The sequence below is a fragment of the Tupaia chinensis genome, unplaced genomic scaffold, assembly GCF_000334495.1.
Source record: "Tupaia chinensis unplaced genomic scaffold, TupChi_1.0 Scaffold145659_1, whole genome shotgun sequence".
NCBI lineage: Eukaryota > Metazoa > Chordata > Mammalia > Scandentia > Tupaiidae > Tupaia > Tupaia belangeri.
Genome location: NW_006205516.1, coordinates 1,564,898 through 1,582,562, shown reverse-complemented (window position 1 = coordinate 1,582,562; position 17,665 = coordinate 1,564,898). Strand labels below are relative to the sequence as shown.

General features: G+C 39.9%; 1 protein-coding gene across 1 annotated transcript in view; it reads left to right on the top strand.

The window, feature by feature from the left end:
* Window positions 1–17,665, top strand: part of DOCK11 (dedicator of cytokinesis 11) — a gene marked incomplete at its 5' end in the record, with an annotated part of 164,765 nt that overhangs the window by 33,060 nt on the left and 114,040 nt on the right. The window contains 7 exon segments of the mRNA XM_014584108.2: window positions 818–901; window positions 6,297–6,437; window positions 7,662–7,874; window positions 11,138–11,260; window positions 13,742–13,824; window positions 17,176–17,298; window positions 17,479–17,555. Of these exon segments, the coding sequence (XP_014439594.1) occupies window positions 818–901; window positions 6,297–6,437; window positions 7,662–7,874; window positions 11,138–11,260; window positions 13,742–13,824; window positions 17,176–17,298; window positions 17,479–17,555 (844 nt within the window).

The window sequence follows — 17,665 nt, the reverse complement described above, 5'->3', positions numbered from 1 at the left end:
CCCCCCCCCCACCCCCCAGAGTGGATGGCAATACCACAATCCCTTCTCCATTTTCCTTTTGGGATTTTGGATATGTTTTGCCTATGTGCCCAGCATGATTTTTAAGCTGTTGGGTCCCAGGATTCAAACTGCACTACCATGTGGTATCTAGTGCTTTAACCACCACGCCACCTGCTGGCCCCATGTATCCCTTCTTAATCTTTGTCATCCCAGATTGTGCAGCCCATATGTTTACTAAAAGTAATGAAATCAGAATTGTATATAATATTCCATAATTAACACCAGCATCTGGTGTTTTCTCTTCCTTCTTTTTTTTTTAAAGAATTATTTATTTAATTTTATTTATTAATTCATTTATTTTAATTTGACCAGAGAGAGGGAAAGTGAGAAAGCAAGCCTCCAAGTCTAGGACTTGAACCGTGGCCGGCCATGAAGGAGTGTCCAGCACCTTAACCACCATGCCATCTGCTGGCCCCTATTTCTCTTTTTCATTCCAAGTCTCTTAAATTCCTTTTCTATACCAACTATGGCATGCACAATGTCCTTGGTGTTAAGAAAATGTGCATAGAAAGCATTACCACTTGATCTTTAGCTTACTGTGGGTCAAAATGACAGTGATATGTCACTACCTAACCAAGCAAGCATACTTTATCCATCTTAAATATGTGGAAATGGAGAATGGTATATTTTTTAACTTGTGTCAGATTGCTGGTTTCACATAGTCTGTGTTTTTAGTGATATGGTATTTAATACTATTTGGAAGGAAATGAAATAATATTTTTTATATATATATATATATGTTGTTTTTTAATTTTAGTATGGAAGAGAAACCGAACAGCTAAACAAACTCAGTAGAGGAGATGGAAGGCAGAATCTATTTTCTTTTGACTCCGAGGTTCAGGTATCAATGATACATTTCTTTAAATAGCCCTAGATTTGTTGCTTATTCCTATTAACAACATCTGAAATGTAAAAATGATTTTAATGCTAGTGGGAAATATAGATTGTTCTACATTTGTCTGACTCATTTTGAACAGGTATCTTAACAACTAATTCTTTCCTCAAGAGGACTGTCACATATGCAGAACAGCTTAGGACTAAATATATATTTTTTCTCAGTTTCCTATATTCATTTCACTTCATCTTCCTCTTCAAAATGAATAAATTAAAGAACTCTCAAAGATGGTTTCAGTGCTCTTTTTTTTTTCTTTTAGGTTTTTTTGTTTTTATTTTTATTTTTTTTTTGGCCATAGGGCATGTGTATTTGCCAAAAAAGAGACACAGAGAAAGAGAGGGGGAAAATGAGAAATCACCCCCCAGGGGGATGACCATGCCTTAATCCCCTCTTCTCCATTCTCCTCTCAGGATTTTGGGCATGCACACACACGTGCTTGGCATGACCCTCAAGCTGCTGGGTTTAGGACTTGAACTGCATTCAAACACATGAGAGTTGAGTGCCTCCTGCACCACACCACTTGCTGACCCCTCTTCAGTGCTCTTTTTTAAAAAATGATTTTAGTTAACTTTATTTACTTATTTTAATTTGAACAGAGGGATAGAATGTGTGAGAGAGAGAAGGAAAGGGAGAAAGCAAGCCACCAGGTCCAGAACCCAAACCACAATCAGCCATGTGGGAGTCAGTGCCCTTAACCATCACGCCACCTGCTGGTCCCTTCAGTGGTCTTTTAACCCATTAAATATAATGGTAATCTAGTTGCAATGGATAACTGGAGTATAGAGACATGAGTTAGTCGTATAAGATATTTATTTTCCACATTTGCTGTAGGCCTATAGAACCAGGATAATTTTCCTGTTCAGCTAAAACTCATTTTAAATGATGGGTAGTGCAGGAAAGTGAAGTTTTATGTGCCTGTGTGTATTTTCACCTTTTTTCATTGAAGGTAGGAGTTTTTCCGCTCAAGTTTTTATTTATTTATTCCATGAATGAGAGAGAGACAGGAGACAGACAGATGGCACCCTCAACAGGGAGGTTTTTGCTATAGGGCACGTATGCTCACCAGAAAGGCAGAGAGAGACATAGAGACAAGAAAGCAAGAATTCAGCACTCTGGGGGGATGGCCACGCCACAATCCCTTCTCCATTCTCCTTTCGGGATCTTGGGTACTCATGCAGATGCCCCTGGTGTGAGTTTTAAGCCACCAGGTCCGGGACTCAAACTGTGGTCGATTACAGGGGAGTCCAGCAACATAGCCATTACACTAACTGCTGGTCCTGCCTCAATAAGGTCTTGACACCATGATCCACCCCTAGTCTTAGCCCTGTATCATAGGCACATAGGGTACTCAAAGAGGTCTCCAGATGCAAACTGGTAACTTCCCATGTGAGTCAGCCTCTCAGAGTGTCACATTTTACCACTGTGCCACTGTCTAGCTGCATGGCACTTTTTATAGTACGATATATACAATTAATATTTAATTTCTGACATTTTCTAATTAAATCTCTGACTATTTAAATGGCAAAAGTCTACAGCATATATTACAAATATTTTTCCTAACTGAGAATATTTCATGAGAAAGGAATGATGACTTTTGTGTTTTCATTTCCTTTCTCTACATGAGATTTCTAATTAAAAGCTTTACTTTTGTTTGAAATAGAAAAGTATGCATTACATAAAGCATTACAGTTATTTTTTAAGTGAAATATAAAATAATTTGGGGAAAACTGATTTTATTATTACTTCTTTTTGCTTTATATGGTTTTCTAATTAAAATTTTTATGTATTTTGGAATGGAAAAAGTATATGATCTGTACATCATGCTAACAATTTTTTCCTTAATAAAAATATCACATGAGAAAATAAAATCATTTGGGGAAGATTGACTTTTGATCACTAGATTTTTTTTTCTTCCCCCCCCCAATACTAAATTGTGTGGTTAAAAAAAAAAAGTACAGCAGGCCTTGGGAATGTTAGCTCTATGATAGTCATTGAGAAGTTTACTTGTTCCAAGCATGTCTGAGCCTTTGATTTCCCCCTCCCCTTGGCTGGGCTCTAATTGGACATGTCAGTCTCTTTCATTGTATACAAAGGAGCCAATTGACTGTGGTTGAAACTAAATCCAGTATCTTTAAAAACTTGTGGTGTTGTGTTATTGTGGTCATGAAACCGAACTGATTTTATGTTTGAGTTGGTATCAGTGAACTTTTAAGAACAAAAAAGAAAAAATACTGGATTTAACGACGGTTAAGGAAGGCACTCTTGCCACAGAGAAACCCGTCATGTTGTTATGCGTCTAGTACCTTTTCTAGGTGACCCTGCATCCCATAATTTCAGCCGTCTCTTTTGGTCAGGGTTCAGCATTTACAGACATGGATTTTTAACCACGGACCTTAGAGAATAAAGAAATGCTGGCTGAGTGAAGGAGCTCACTCAGATTTTGAACTGCTGGGGAAGGCCAGATGTCCCCACAGTTGTACTCACAGGCCTCAGAAGTGAGGAAAGGATTTGGGGGCTGGGGTGGTTTGGTCCCATATCTCATCACATTCCACTGTCTGAGTAAGACAGAAAGGGGAGCAGATAAATGGGCGGAAATGAGAATGGATCTCCATGGCAATGATTTGTCTCCTCTGGCTCCACAGATAGATAATTGTTCAAGGGAGCTGGTTAGTCCTACACGTTTGTATTCCTTTTGTAAATAAATAGATTTGGGGGGGGAGGAATCATGCTTTCAGGTATAAATACTGTGTTATGTCTTTTTAAGGGGAATGACTAATGAATTTTAGTCATTGATAACGGCTAGGTTAGAACAGCTATAATTATCTAAGATTCTTCAGGCACTATACCTGTTTTGGCTTGAATTACTTAGGTAATTGACTAAAATTCTTCTAGTTCTTGGCTTGAATTTTCTATACTGGCGGTATATTCTGCTTAGATTTACCGAATCATTTCCCACCTAGCAGATCTATGGGCTTAATGAAAGTATAGCAAATTGTCCCACAATTGCACTTTTAATCCCCTTTGTGAATAGAATGTGAGTCTATTCAGACGTTCAGAATGAACAGATGAGCTTAGACTGAACCTTGTGAGCTGAGAAGGAGGTTTCCAGGAGTTTCTTTGAAGGGGAATGGGTTCCTCCCCTACCAAGAGGACTTCTTGACTCCCAATAAACTTGTTTTTATTAAAAAATACCAGTTTTTAAAATATATATGTCTGTGACAGCCAGGGAACCTCCCCCAGCTCTGTTAGAATCTGAGCTCAGTATTTTATCAGTTTCCTAAGCAGATGCCTCTCCTCCTGTTTGTCATTTGAACGTAGGTGGTCCCTGGGGTTTCGACCTTGTCCGCCTCTCATCCTAGATGCCACTGACTCCTGAATCTAGATATCCAAGCCAGACCTCTTCTATTTTTCCAGTTGCCTAATAACATGTCCCAAGCTAAACTCATTTCTACTCCCTCTTCCCCCTAATTTGCTATTCATGTGTATTCAACTAAGTTCATAACATGACGCCCCATTGAATCTCTCAAGTTAGAAAGCATTGTGTTATTCTTTGTTTGTTTTTAAAAAATTTGCTATAGGGCATATACAATTGCCAGAGTGAGAGAGAAGGAGAGGTAGAAAGCAGCCCCGATGAGGCTTGGTCATGCCACAATCCCTCTTCCTCAATTTCTTCCTCCTTTTGGGATTTGAGCCACACGTGCCTGGTATGTTTTTCAAGTTGCCAGGTCTGGGACTCCAACCACGCAATCAGGCATGTAGAATCCAGCTCCCTTAACCACCAGGCCACAGGTTGGCCCCATTGTGTCATTTTTTTTGGAGAGGTTTTTACTATAGGGCATGTGCACTCACCAGACAGAGAGAGAGAGACAGAAAGCAAGAGGTCACCCCCCGAGGGGATGGCCACCTTGCAATCCCTTCTCCTCCTTTCTCCTCTCAGAATCTTGGACATGCATGCACACCCACCCGGCGTGAGTTTTTTAAGCCACCGGGTCCGGGACTTGAACCGCGGTCTACTACATGGGAGTCCAGCGACATAGCCATTACGCTAACTGCTGGTTCCCCATTGTGTTATTTTTGATGCCTCCCATATCCTTTTCTGGTTTTTGTTTTATAAGAGGTTTTTGCTTTATGGCACATGCTGGGGAGAGAGAGAGAGAGCGACAGAAACAGTGAGAGGGAAAATGAGAAATCACCCCCTGGGGGAATGACCATGCTGCAATCCTTTTTCCTCCACTGTCCTCCCGGAATCTTGGGCACATACACACATTTCCCCCAGCATGATTTTCAAGCCACCAGGTCCAGGATTTGAACTGTAGTCAGCCATGTGAGAGTCTAGTGACATAACCACTATGCCATCTGCTGACTCCCCCATTCCTGTTCATTTTTCCTCCTGCACAGCTCATAAAGGAAACAAAATTTCTACCTTCCCGAAACATATATTTTATGTGGAAGACAAATGATAAACAACTAAGTGGATGTAAAAAGTCATGTTAGAAAGATAAATCAGGAAAAGATGAGTAAAAACCATCAAGGAGTGTGTATTTTGTATAGGGAGTTAGGGAAGGTCTTTTTGTGGAAATACCAGTTGATCAGAGACTAGAATAAAATGAGGGAGCAAGCCATGCAGCTATCTGAAGGAAAAGGGTTCCTGACAGAACAGCAAGTGCAAAGACCCTAGGGTGGAGACATACATGGTGTGCTTGAAAATTAACCATGGAGGCCAGTGTGGTTAGAACACGGATGAAGGGGGAGGTGTCTTAGAAAGTAAAGTGAGAGGTGAGAAGAGGCAGAGTCATGTCCTGTAGGGCTCTGTAGGCCATGGTATGACCTGTGACTTTTCCATGGCCTTTTATCAGAGTCTCATCATATCCTTCCAGGATTTCTCCATCAGTATTTAGACCTTAGTGTAAAATTTTCACAAAGGCTCGGGACCAGCAGTTAGCGTAATGGCTATGTCGCTGGACTCCCATGTAGCCAACCGCGGTTCGAGTCCCAGACCCAGTGGCTTAAACTCACGCCGGGCGTGTGTGCGTGCGTGCCCAAGATCCCAAGAGGAGAATGGAGGAGAAGGTATTGCAGCATGGCCATCCCCCCTGGGTGGTGATTTCTCGCTTTCTATCTCTCTGTCTCTCTGTTTTTCTGGCGAGTGCACGTGCCCTATAGCAAAAACCTGTCAAAAAAAAATTCACAAAGGCTTATTGAATTCAAAACTATAAAGGGTTCCAATAAAGAATGGACAGAGAACTGTTAGAGTCTGCCATTTTTACTTTATTCATCTGAATCTATATTAATCTGAATGTTAATGTGTTTTGGAAAATGATTCATATTATCTATTTTGTAGAGGTTGGACTTTTCAGGAATTGAACCTGATATAAAGCCATTTGAAGAAAAATGCAACAAGCGTTTCCTGGTAAATTGCCATGATTTAACTTTCAATATCTTGGGCCAAATTGGAGACAATGCAAAAGGACCACCCACAAATGTATGTATGACTTTTCCTTCTATCTCCTTTCAACCAGCACATTAAAAAAAAAATGCCTTTTTTTTTTTTTTATGGCTGAGCACTAATTTACAGGATGAAAATTCCATTGCTACATATTATGATAAACTTGACCTGGAAGTATTTCATAACATCTCTTTAGCCGGTATATGATTAAATTTTCATCTTAAGAGGCTTCATGAAAGTCTTACCTAGTCACAATAGCAGCTAGAAAAGGCTCTTGACATTCAAGAGGGGCCTGTCCCGAGAACCTGAGAAATCCTCGGATTTGTGAATTCTATCAGAAAATATGATTTCTTCTGTGAAGTTGGTTCACAGCAACGTGTAAGGATCATCAAAGTCATGCTGGGATGCAGATGCTGTGCAGTCTGCTAGGCTCACTCCCTATTGTATAGAATGAAATTAGTTCATCAGTAGAGAAAATCCCAACTATTCGCTTTCATGGATTATTTGAGTGGCTCAGAAATCCTTGAAACTACAAATGTAAAACCTTGAAGGAGACCATATTTTATATCTACCTTCATTTTTGGTTCTAGTTTTAGCTTTTAAAAATATCAACAGTGATGACTGATTCCCTTGTAAAGTAGCTGAAATGCACTAGCAGACTTTTCTGTGTGTAAAGAGTTAATCTTTATGCCATCTGGCACGCAATTTCTCTTTGTGACCAGCTTTCAAATACCATCTGTAGAGAGGAATTGTGTCTTCCAGAATTGCTGATATGCAAAGCTTTTGTCAAGTAATTTGATGTTGACTGGTATTAGCTCTTATGAAATGTGTATGTAAAGTATAGTAACACTTCAGAAGGGAAGATTTATTTCTGCTCTATAATGTTGGCGTTATTTTTTTGGTAGTTTCAGTGTTTGTGTTGAGAGTTAAATTTTATTCATAGAACAATTGATGTTCCTTCAATGTAGCTCTTAGTTGCTATTGCCCTTTTTTAAAAATATGTAATTTGGGTAATTATTTATACCTGACAAAAGTTAAAATTTGATCAAGTCCTTTATTTTGAAATGCCCATTCTGCTATGCACATAAGCCATAATGCACTTTAAGCTCAATGCTGGACTCAGGAAGGAATTGTAATCACAGAAACTTGAGGAATAAAAAAATAATAATAATAAAAACTCTTTTGTAGTTTGTGCCCCTCCCTCCACATATAACCACCTGGAAACCTTAGTTTTAAAAAGTAATTGTTTTTCATTCCCAGGTTGAGCCCTTTTTTATCAATCTTGCCTTATTTGATGTAAAGAACAATTGTAAGATTTCAGCTGACTTTCACGTAGACCTGAATCCCCCATCTGTCCGTGAAATGCTGTGGGGTACGTCATCCCAGCTGACCAATGATGGAAACCCAAAGGGCTCTTCACCCGAGTCTTTCATTCATGGAATTGCTGAATCTCAGTTACGCTACATAAAGCAGGTAAAGAATGCTCTTTAGCTTTGGTAGCACATTCAGAATAAGACACAGAAACTTCCTTGGTGTTATTCATGATTTCAGTCTAGTGTTTTCATGACATTCCATCTCTTGTTAAGCTTGTCTGCATTTGTTTTTCTGGTGACTGAAGTTAGAGGGAAAGAATGGAAACCAGCCAATGTACTAGTAACCTATTGGCAAAGTAGCATTTTCAATGGGACCATGATATAAAACTCAAAGACTTGTGAAGTATTAGGTCGTCGGAAAAGTCATGATGCATTTTCACATATAAAAATATAGAAAAATATGTCATGACTTTTCATACGACCCAATAAGATGCAGATACAGGTAGAAACACACACATTTACATATACTTCTGAGCAAGGTATTAGATGGCCACAAGTTTTGTGGTTTTAAAGAAACATTGACCCCACATTAACTCTCACCCCTAATTCCCATGTACTCCTAACTCCCATGTCCATTATGGAGATGTAATTATTTTTAAGTGTTTTAATTTCTTTCATGGGAGTTAGGGGAGGAGCTTGACAGGGTTTAGACCCACCGCAGCCCCCACCCCCACCCAGCTCTTCCAGCCAGCCATAATTGTGTCTCCCCATTCCCAGCATGCTCAGGTCAACCTGAGATCTGAACCCTTGATCTTCCACATGGCACTGCAGAGCAGCATCCTACCATCTGTCCCACTGTGGGTAGGCCTGAATAGGTAGTTTTTTTGTTTGTTTGTTTTTATTTTTTAATAGATTTTTGCTGTGGGGCATGTGTGCTTGCCATAGAGACAGAGCAACAGAGACAGAAAGTGAGAAATCACCCCTCACGGGTATTGACCACACCACAATCCCTTCTCTTCCATTCTCCTCTCGAGATTTTGGGCATGCACATACATGTGGCCAGCATGAGTTTTTAGCCACCAGATCTAGGACTCAGATCATGGTTGGCTATGTGGGAGTCCAGCAACGTAACCATTACGCATCTGCTAGATCCAGTCATGACGGATTTATGCATAGAAAAATATCTCATGACTTTTCTGACAACCGAATAATTAAGTACTGAAATGTTTAACACTACCATATGTCCTGCCATGTTCTGAGGCCTACATAAATGCTAGGAGCAAGGATGAGGGGACCTGACCCATTCTCTACAGGGAGGAGGCAGTGAAGTGGGAAGGAGTCACCCTGGGATGTAAAGCCACTCTGTGGTGTAGATCCATGCCTCCTCATGACCTGAGGCCTTGTTCTGAAGGCTCAGGCTCCCAGCTTAGATGGGATTCCTGGGTTTTCTCTGGCAACATTCTGCATTCTGAGGACAGGGAGGGGACTAGAAGTTGATGAGCCCCTAAAGAGTGTCATCCACACTGGAATCCCTGGTAAGTTAAAAAATAAACATGCTCTGGGCCAGCAGGTGGCATAGTGGGCAAGGTGGCTGGATCCCACATGGCCGACTCTGTGGTTCAAGTCCAGGACCCAGTAGCTTGAAAATCACACCAGGAGCATATGCATGCATGCCCCAAATCCTGGGCTGCAAGCTTTTTCACTCATTTATTCATGGCATAAACTTGCGTGAGCTTCCATTTTTTAATCTGTAAAGAGTGAATATGGTAGCACCTGATTTCAGGATTTTGGATGAGGACTGAGTGAGATAAAGCATGAAAACCATCTAGCACAGTCTCGTGGCAGTAAGCATAAGATTGCAGTAGAGGCAGACTGCTCAGCATACCCTCTGCAGGGGCTGCTCAGGCAGCCTGCCAGCCTATCTCACAGCTTGGGCAGCATGTACCCGGCAGTACTAGAAGCCAAGTTCTGTGACCTTGAGACGCTTTGATGGGCCACCTTAGTAATAACCAGGTACCTAATGGCCTTATTTCATTTAACCCATTCAAGAAATTTATGAACTCACTGTTGCTGTCATCATCCCCATTTCATAGATGAGAAGCCTGGATTTGATTTATTTAAATCCATGAATGATAGAGTTAGAATTTGAACCTAGCAAATTTGTCTCCCAAGCAATTTCTAACCTTTTTATTCCATGCTTGCTGCTTAGAAACTAAAGCTGAGTTGGCCTTTAGTGGGACTCCTTATAAGCTATTTGACTTTGAGGGAATTACTAACCTCTTACACTCAATTTTGTGTTCTGTCTCGTCTACCTCAGAGCATTCTACCTGGAGTAAATGAGATAATGTGTTCGAAATACTTTGAAAACTGAAAAAAAAAAAAACCCACTGTATTAGAGTTTTTAACCTATTAAGTACGAAAATAAAACTTGGTAGAGACTCAGTGATGGATTTTTCCACTCAAAATCATCTGTGTGGTGTTCCTTTAAACAACAGACATAACCATAACCAGCCAACACACCATTTAGAGAATATTATTTTGGTAGGCGCCAAAATGGAGAGGAGGTGGCATAGTTAACACCACATGTGCTTCTGACTGGGTAGTCTACATCAGTACCCTTAAATAAAGCTTAAGAGGACAAAATGAGTTTTGGAGTCTCAGTTTCCTACTTTTGTATGGAAAGCACCAGAACTCTTCAATGTTTTCTGTAGGGTGGTTTCGTCTTTATGTTACACAGAGTAGTAAAGTATTTTCCTTCTTTGTTGCAACTGGTATTGATTAAATGCAAGTGAATTGCTCTGAAGTTACATGCAGTTGCATTTAAACATGCATATCTACTTGCACTTGAGAAATGCACACTGCTTTTAGCACATGGCCTATTTTGATTTTTTTTTTGGCATTAGCATTTTTCTAGTTCTTCTTTGTTTGTTTGTTTTTTAAGGTAAGCAATGCACATTGTATTAATTAGGCTCTAAGAACTCACTTTGTGGACCCAGCCAAACAAAGGCTAAGCAGTGGTGACACCTGCACTTTGGGGACTAATAGATGTGAACCTGGTGACAAGATATAGCATCAATTTTGAAAGGAACATTGGGAGCATTGAAAATGGTATGAAAGAAATACTGTCTGTATCTAGGACCCCAGATGCAGTCCTTTGTTGAATATTAGCATTCTATACTAAATAGCCATATGAACAAGGTTAAATAAAAAATTGTAATAGGGGCCAACAGGTGGCATGGTGGATAAAGGTGCTGGATTCCCACTTGGTTGACCTCAATTCAAGCCCTGGACCTGGTGGCTTGCTTTCTTACTTTCCCTTTCTCTCTCTCTCTGGTCCAATTAAAAAATAGCATTAACAAATAGAATTAAATCAATAAATAAGTCTTAAAAAAAAGTCTAACGGAAGTAATTTTTTTCCCCCAGGGAATTTTCTCAGTGACGAATCCACATCCTGAAATTTTTCTTGTTGCAAGAATTGAGAAGGTACTACAGGGGAACATTACCCACTGTGCAGAACCCTACATCAAAAATTCAGATCCAGTAAAGGTATTTATAAAGATAGTTTGTAAACATTTCAGCTTAAAGTAGTATTTACCTTTTACTGTGAGCATGCTATATATTCTGAAAATATTGTTTACTGTTGAGTATGGGAGCCAATGCTTGAACATGTTTTTTCTCTCCATTTTCATTTATGTTCTCTTCACATGACAATCTGATGTCTGCTTGCTGTTCAAAATAAGAGCTAGAGGCTTTTAGGCATCATCTCTAATTGACTCTGTATCCTTAGCCATAGCCACTTTCCCTTACTCACGGCCCTACTCACAGCTCTAGAAAGTCAGAGCTGGAGGAGTAAGGAGGATCCAGTTCTGTAGTTCCCCAAAGCCAATCCACATCCAGCTTTATCATTCACTGGGATGAAAGGAGAAAAGACAGACAGACAGCGAGTATTTCATGAAGCTCAACATATTCAACCTGAAAGGCTGTCCTTCGTTCTGAGATGTTTTTGCCCTTTCTCCTTTTAAAATGTTACACTTATCTCTCTCTCATGAGATGGCGGCATATTAAATGGTAGGAATTTTTTTTTTGATTGTTTTGTCTTGTCAAATGTTCTTTTTAAAAATGATTTCCTATTCACATGTAATTGTTATACATTGTTGAGTGTTCTTAAGTGGCGACATTAAACATTCGCAACCGTGAATTATCATCCATATTTTTGCATCATGGAATCCAAATGTTTGGAAATGATCTATCCAATCCCATCCTCTGGCTTTATAAATAAGAAAACCAAAGCCCAGGGAGAAAAGTGGTTCATGGCACAATGGATCCGTAGTACTCAAGCTACTGCGTGTTTATGAAGCGTCAGTCTGTTGTTCGTGACATTTCCTTGTGTATCTAAGTAGTGTTTATTAAGTGGAAGATGTTGGAGAGATGTGACTAATTGGTGGGGGAGAAAGCCTCGACAATATAGATAAAAGCTACTCTAGCATTCTGTATCCCTAGGGATAATAAGCATGCAGCCAGCACTTCACAGCCTGTTTCAGCTCTATAGGCAGTTTATCTCCGTTGTCATCTCTCACTGCCTGTGCAAACAGCAGCTCCTGCCCACACTAGACTAATTGCGTTGACTCTTGGTCCCTTGTTTCTTATCTTGGGAGTAGAAAGGTCAGCTGTATCCAGAACAAACTTCTCCTAAGAAGGATGAGCATTTGCCTGCTATGTGAAAGGAAATAGTAAGGATTTTGAAAATGATCATGCCAAATGTGTGTTATGAAAAAACTACAAATGGATTTCAAAATGTTTGGTACCAAAATAGACTTGTGCTTTTTTTTTTTTTTTTTTTTAAGTTTTTTGCAGGAACCAGCAGTTAGCGTAATGGCTATGTCGCTGGATTCCCACATAGTCGACCGTGGTTCGCGTCCCGGACCCGGTGGCTTAAAACCCACGCCGGGCGCGTGTGCGTGCGTGCCCAAGATCCCGAGAGGAGAATGGAGGAGAAGGGATTGTGGCGTGGCCATCCCCTCTGGGGGGTGATTTCTCGCTTTCTGTCTCTCTGTCTTTCTCTGTCTGGCCAGTGCGCGCGCCCTATAGTAAAAAATCTCTATTAAAAAAAAAAAGGTTTTTGCCATAGGGCATGTACACTAACTGGAGAGAGAGACGGAGAGAGACAACTAGAGAGAAGGTGAGAGATCACCCTCCAAGGGGGAATGGCCACACAGCAATCCCTTCTCCTTCATTCTCCTCCAGGGATTTTGGCCATGCATACACACATACCTGGTTTGATTTTCAAGTCACCAGAGTGGGACTCAAAATGCCGTCAGCCATGTAGTTGTCCAGTGCCTTAATCACCACACCACCTACTGGCCCCAATAGACTTGACTTTAATTTCATTTTTTACAACCTTTTTGAAAGGTACATAATTAAAACATATTAAAACTGCGTAAAATTGTCCCAGTAGAGGTCTTGGTGCAAATTGTGCCCTCTGCCTACTTTATCTGTCTTCTGATATAATGATAAAGCCTCTGTTAATGAGAAAATGCAAAGCCTCTAAGACATGCTTGGGGCATAGCTGATGGCATGCTGGTTAAAGCAGCTGGATCCTACATGGCTGACGGTGTGGTTTGAGTCCTGGATCCAGTGGCTTGAAAAACACAACAGGTGCATGGGCATGCATGTCTAAAACCCTGAAGGGAGAATGGAGGAAGGAAGGGATTGCAATGGGGCCGTATCCTGGAGAGTGGGGAGGCTTCCTCTTTCTGTGTCTCTCTCCAGTGAGTACATGTGCTCTATAGCAAAAAACAAAAACAAAACCCAACAACAACAACAACAACAAAACACAATAAAACTGTAGTCTTGGTATCTTTTGCATGTTGTGTTTTTTGTTTGTTTGTTTGTTTGTTTTGTGGATATTTCTGACTTTTTTTCTAGATTTTTGAGCTTTCATATCAGTAAGTTGGGGGAATTATTTTTCTGGGTGTATTTATGGCAGTTTGAATAAATGTGAACCTATCTTCCTATTTCTGACTGTAGACAGCCCAGAAGGTACACAGGACAGCTAAGCAAGTGTGCAGCCGCCTTGGACAATACAGAATGCCCTTTGCTTGGGCTGCCAGGTTTGTACAAATCTAATCTGAACCCTCCTATTCATGCTAATATGTGAAGGGGAGTGCTGTTCCCCTTACCAGCTTCCAGCAGTCTGTTTTTGTCAGGCCAACTGTGTCTTGGGACCCATGGGATGTGAGAATTCTTTCTCTTAGAATTTTCTGTGTATCAAAGAGCCACTCATATTTTCATATGTCTTGTTTTGGGGATATTTTCTTTGGCTTGGGTTGCTGATCTGACTGACAACACTTAGTTTTATTGCATTTTAAAGCAGAGCTTATTTGCTAATGCAATGGAATTTTTTCCCCCAGAAAACCAGAAATTATATTGAATTGTATTCAATATATCCACTATTTTAGAGTTAACTAGATTTATGCTTTTGAAAAACTATCATAGAATAATTTACAGAAAATATACTAAAAATTCAAAGGCAAAGAATGCCGTCAGCAAGAAAAGTCTGTAATTGGGACCAGCAGTTAGCGTAATGGCTATGTCGCTGGACTTCCATATAATTGACTGCAGTTTGAGTCCTGGACCCGGTGACTTAAACTCACACTGGGCACGTGTGCGTGCATGCCCAAGATCCCGAGAGGAGAATGGAGGAGAAGGGATTGTGGTATGGCCATCCCCCCAGGGGGTGATTTCTTGCTTTCTGTCTCTCTGTCTCTCTCTGTCTTTCCGGTGAGCACATGCTCCCTATAGCAAAAACCTCTAAAAAAAAAAAAAAGTCTGTAATTAATTGTCTTGATTTCTGATGATAAATACAATAAACCCTTTCTGGGGCAGTTTATTTGGAAACATGTGCTCACTCTACCTCATGTCTGATGGTAGGTTACATTATTGTACTCAGATCTTACTAGTTTGTGCAGTGATGGCTTAGAACATGTTTCTTGCTTATCCTCCTCCCTCCTCTCCAAGTCCAGGTTCATTGGCTTGCTTGTGGTACAGCCTGTACGGCTCACTGGAACTCCCGGGAAAGGGCACTGTGTTCTGAATAATTCAATCAATTATGTTCAGTGGGTGCTGGGGAGTAGCTCAAGAGTAGGAGATCCTCAGTTAATTAACTCTTCTGTCACTATTTATAATATTTTCACTTTTTGGAACGGCAGATAAAAAGTCACCATTGTCCTTGTTTAGCAGATTGGTTTTAAAAAATTGATTGCTAAGGATAGGTGATGGCAAAGAGTAGCAGAGGTTGGTTTATTTAGGCATTATAGAAGGCGAAATATGGCTTGTAAATAGAAGCATACGTATAATGCTCTAGCCTGAAAAGTCTATTGCTGCTACTGTTATTTATTTTATTTTTAGTTTTTTTTTTTTGCCATAGGTTGTGTGTACATGCCAGAGAGGAGAGAGACAGAGAGAGGAAAAGTGAAAAATCATCTCCCAGTGGGGATGAACATTCCATAATCCCTTCTCCTCTGTTCTTCTCTCAGGATTTTGAACACTCACACATGCACATGCTCCCAGCATGATTTTCAAGCTGTTGAGTCTGGGGCTCAAAAAAACAATTGGCCATGTGGGTATCCAGCCTCCTTAACACCAGGCCCTCTGCTGGCCCATCTGCTATTATTATTAATAGTTATTGAATGCTGACTCTGTACAAGATTATGTGCTTAGTGTCTATTTTCTTAAGTGGATACTGGGGGTCAGCAGGTGGCATGATGGTTAAGGGGCTAGACTCCCATGTGGCTGACTGAAGTTTGAGACCCAGACCTGGCGGCTTGCTTTTTCACTTTCCCTCTCTCTCTCTGTCTTTCCCTGGTCAAACTAAACTAATAATAAATAAATAAATAAATTTAAATTAAAAAAAAAATTTTTTTAAAAAAGGAGAAGATATTGCATCCAGATTTGGAGGTACAGAAATTGAAGCATAGGAGGAAAAAAGAAAAGAAAGGAAACATTACTTGAGTTCACACAGCATGTGGTACAGCAAGGATCAGAGCCCAGACAACCTACCTTTAGAGCCCACCGAAGACCACTGTGACATACTGCCCCCCTTTAGGACATAGCAGTAGCTGCTTGATGCTCTTTTGCCAGTGGAAAAATTAATTTTGAAATCTTCATAGAAGCTTGATCCCATGTTTTGATGAGGAATTATGCTGTTTTTTTTCCTTCCTGAATTGTTTTGGTTGTCAGGAACAGTAGGAACTCGCTCTGAAGGTTTGGCCGAGGTGTTTAAAAGATGTGTGATAAACCTGTGTTTACTGGAAATAAAGGAGGTATGCTTAGAAGTAGAAACAACGAGGTTAATTCCTGTAACCACATCTTCAGAGGTTCTGCCAGGTGCAATTATGTTTCTGGCTCTGGCTGCTTCCGGTGGATGCTTGTCCAGTACTTCCCATGTTAGCATAAAGTAGCTACTTGAAAATAGAAGGATGGAGAAGAAGTAATTCCAGTTCATAAGAGAAACTCTACAAATATATTGTAAATATCTATAAACATTGATCTTAAAGTTCTAGTTGGGGTCAGCATGTGGCTTGGTGGTTAAGGCACTAGATTATTCCCACTTGGCTGACTGTGGTTTGAGTACCAGACCTGGTGACTTGAAAATTGTGCTGGATGTGTATGAGTGTGTGCCCAAAATCTTGAGAGGAGAAGGAAGAAAAGCAACTGCGGCATGGCCATCTCCCCGGGGGACAATTTCTCACTTTCCCTCCCTTTGTCTCTCTCTGATGAGCATACACGTCCTATGGCAAAAACTTTAAAAAAAATCTATTTAAATTTTTATTAACTTTGTAGAGATTAAAATTGAATTTTGATAAAATGCACACATTTTGAATGTCCAACTTGATGAATTTTCACAAATGTACACAGTCATATAACCACTCCACCCAAGAGGTAGAACTTGTATGATACCCTAGAAAGTTTCCTCATGTCCCCATTCAGTCAACCACCAATAAGATTATCACTATAGATAACTTCTTCTATTTTAGACCTTCATGCAAGTGGAATCTGCAGTATGTACTCTGGTATTTGGTTTCTTGTGCTGTTTGTTTTTGAGATTTATTCATACTGATGTAAGCGTCAGTAGTTCACTTCAAGTAGTATTCTGTTGTATGAGTATACTACAGTTTGTTTATTTGTTCACTTATTATTTATCCATTTACTTAATCTGGCTATTACTAGTTTGAGGCTATAACAAATCAATCTACCATGAACATTTTTGTACCATATGAAAATATATTTAGGAGTGGAAGTGCAGGGCCATAGACGAGATGTATGCTTAACTTCCCAAAGGCACCACACTGTTCCCAAAGTTGTTTCATTATTTTACATTCCAACCAGTCTAATTTTATCTTAATTTATTAGTGCTTTAGATGTAAATAATAAAAATAAAACCTCTTCTGTTGCTGTTTTAGACACATTTTCAAAGACACTCAAGGCTCTCTGGATCTGGATGGGAGATTTTCTCCTTTATATAAACCAGACAGTAGCAAGTTTTCAAATGAAGATATTCTCAATTTTCTCTCAGAATACAAAAAGTAAGTGTATGGAGTTACTGTAAAAAATGAGTATAATAGATGAATGATTACATCTTAAAATGATGAATGTGAGTCATACATGGGAAAAATCAAATGTTTAAAATTTTAAGTTTCGATATTGGGTAACTAATGTTAGTAATCATAATTTCAAACTCTAAAATACTCTTATTTTTTTACTAGGCCAGAAAAGACCAAATTACAGATTATTCCTGGGCAACTAAACATCACAGTGGAATGTGTTCCTATGGATTTATCAAGTAAGAACATATTGCAAATAGATCATAAAAGCCATGTTTGAATCTCAGGTTTTGGACCAGCCAGTGGTACGGTGGTTAAGGCAGGCCGATCCGCAATACGGCCATCAGGG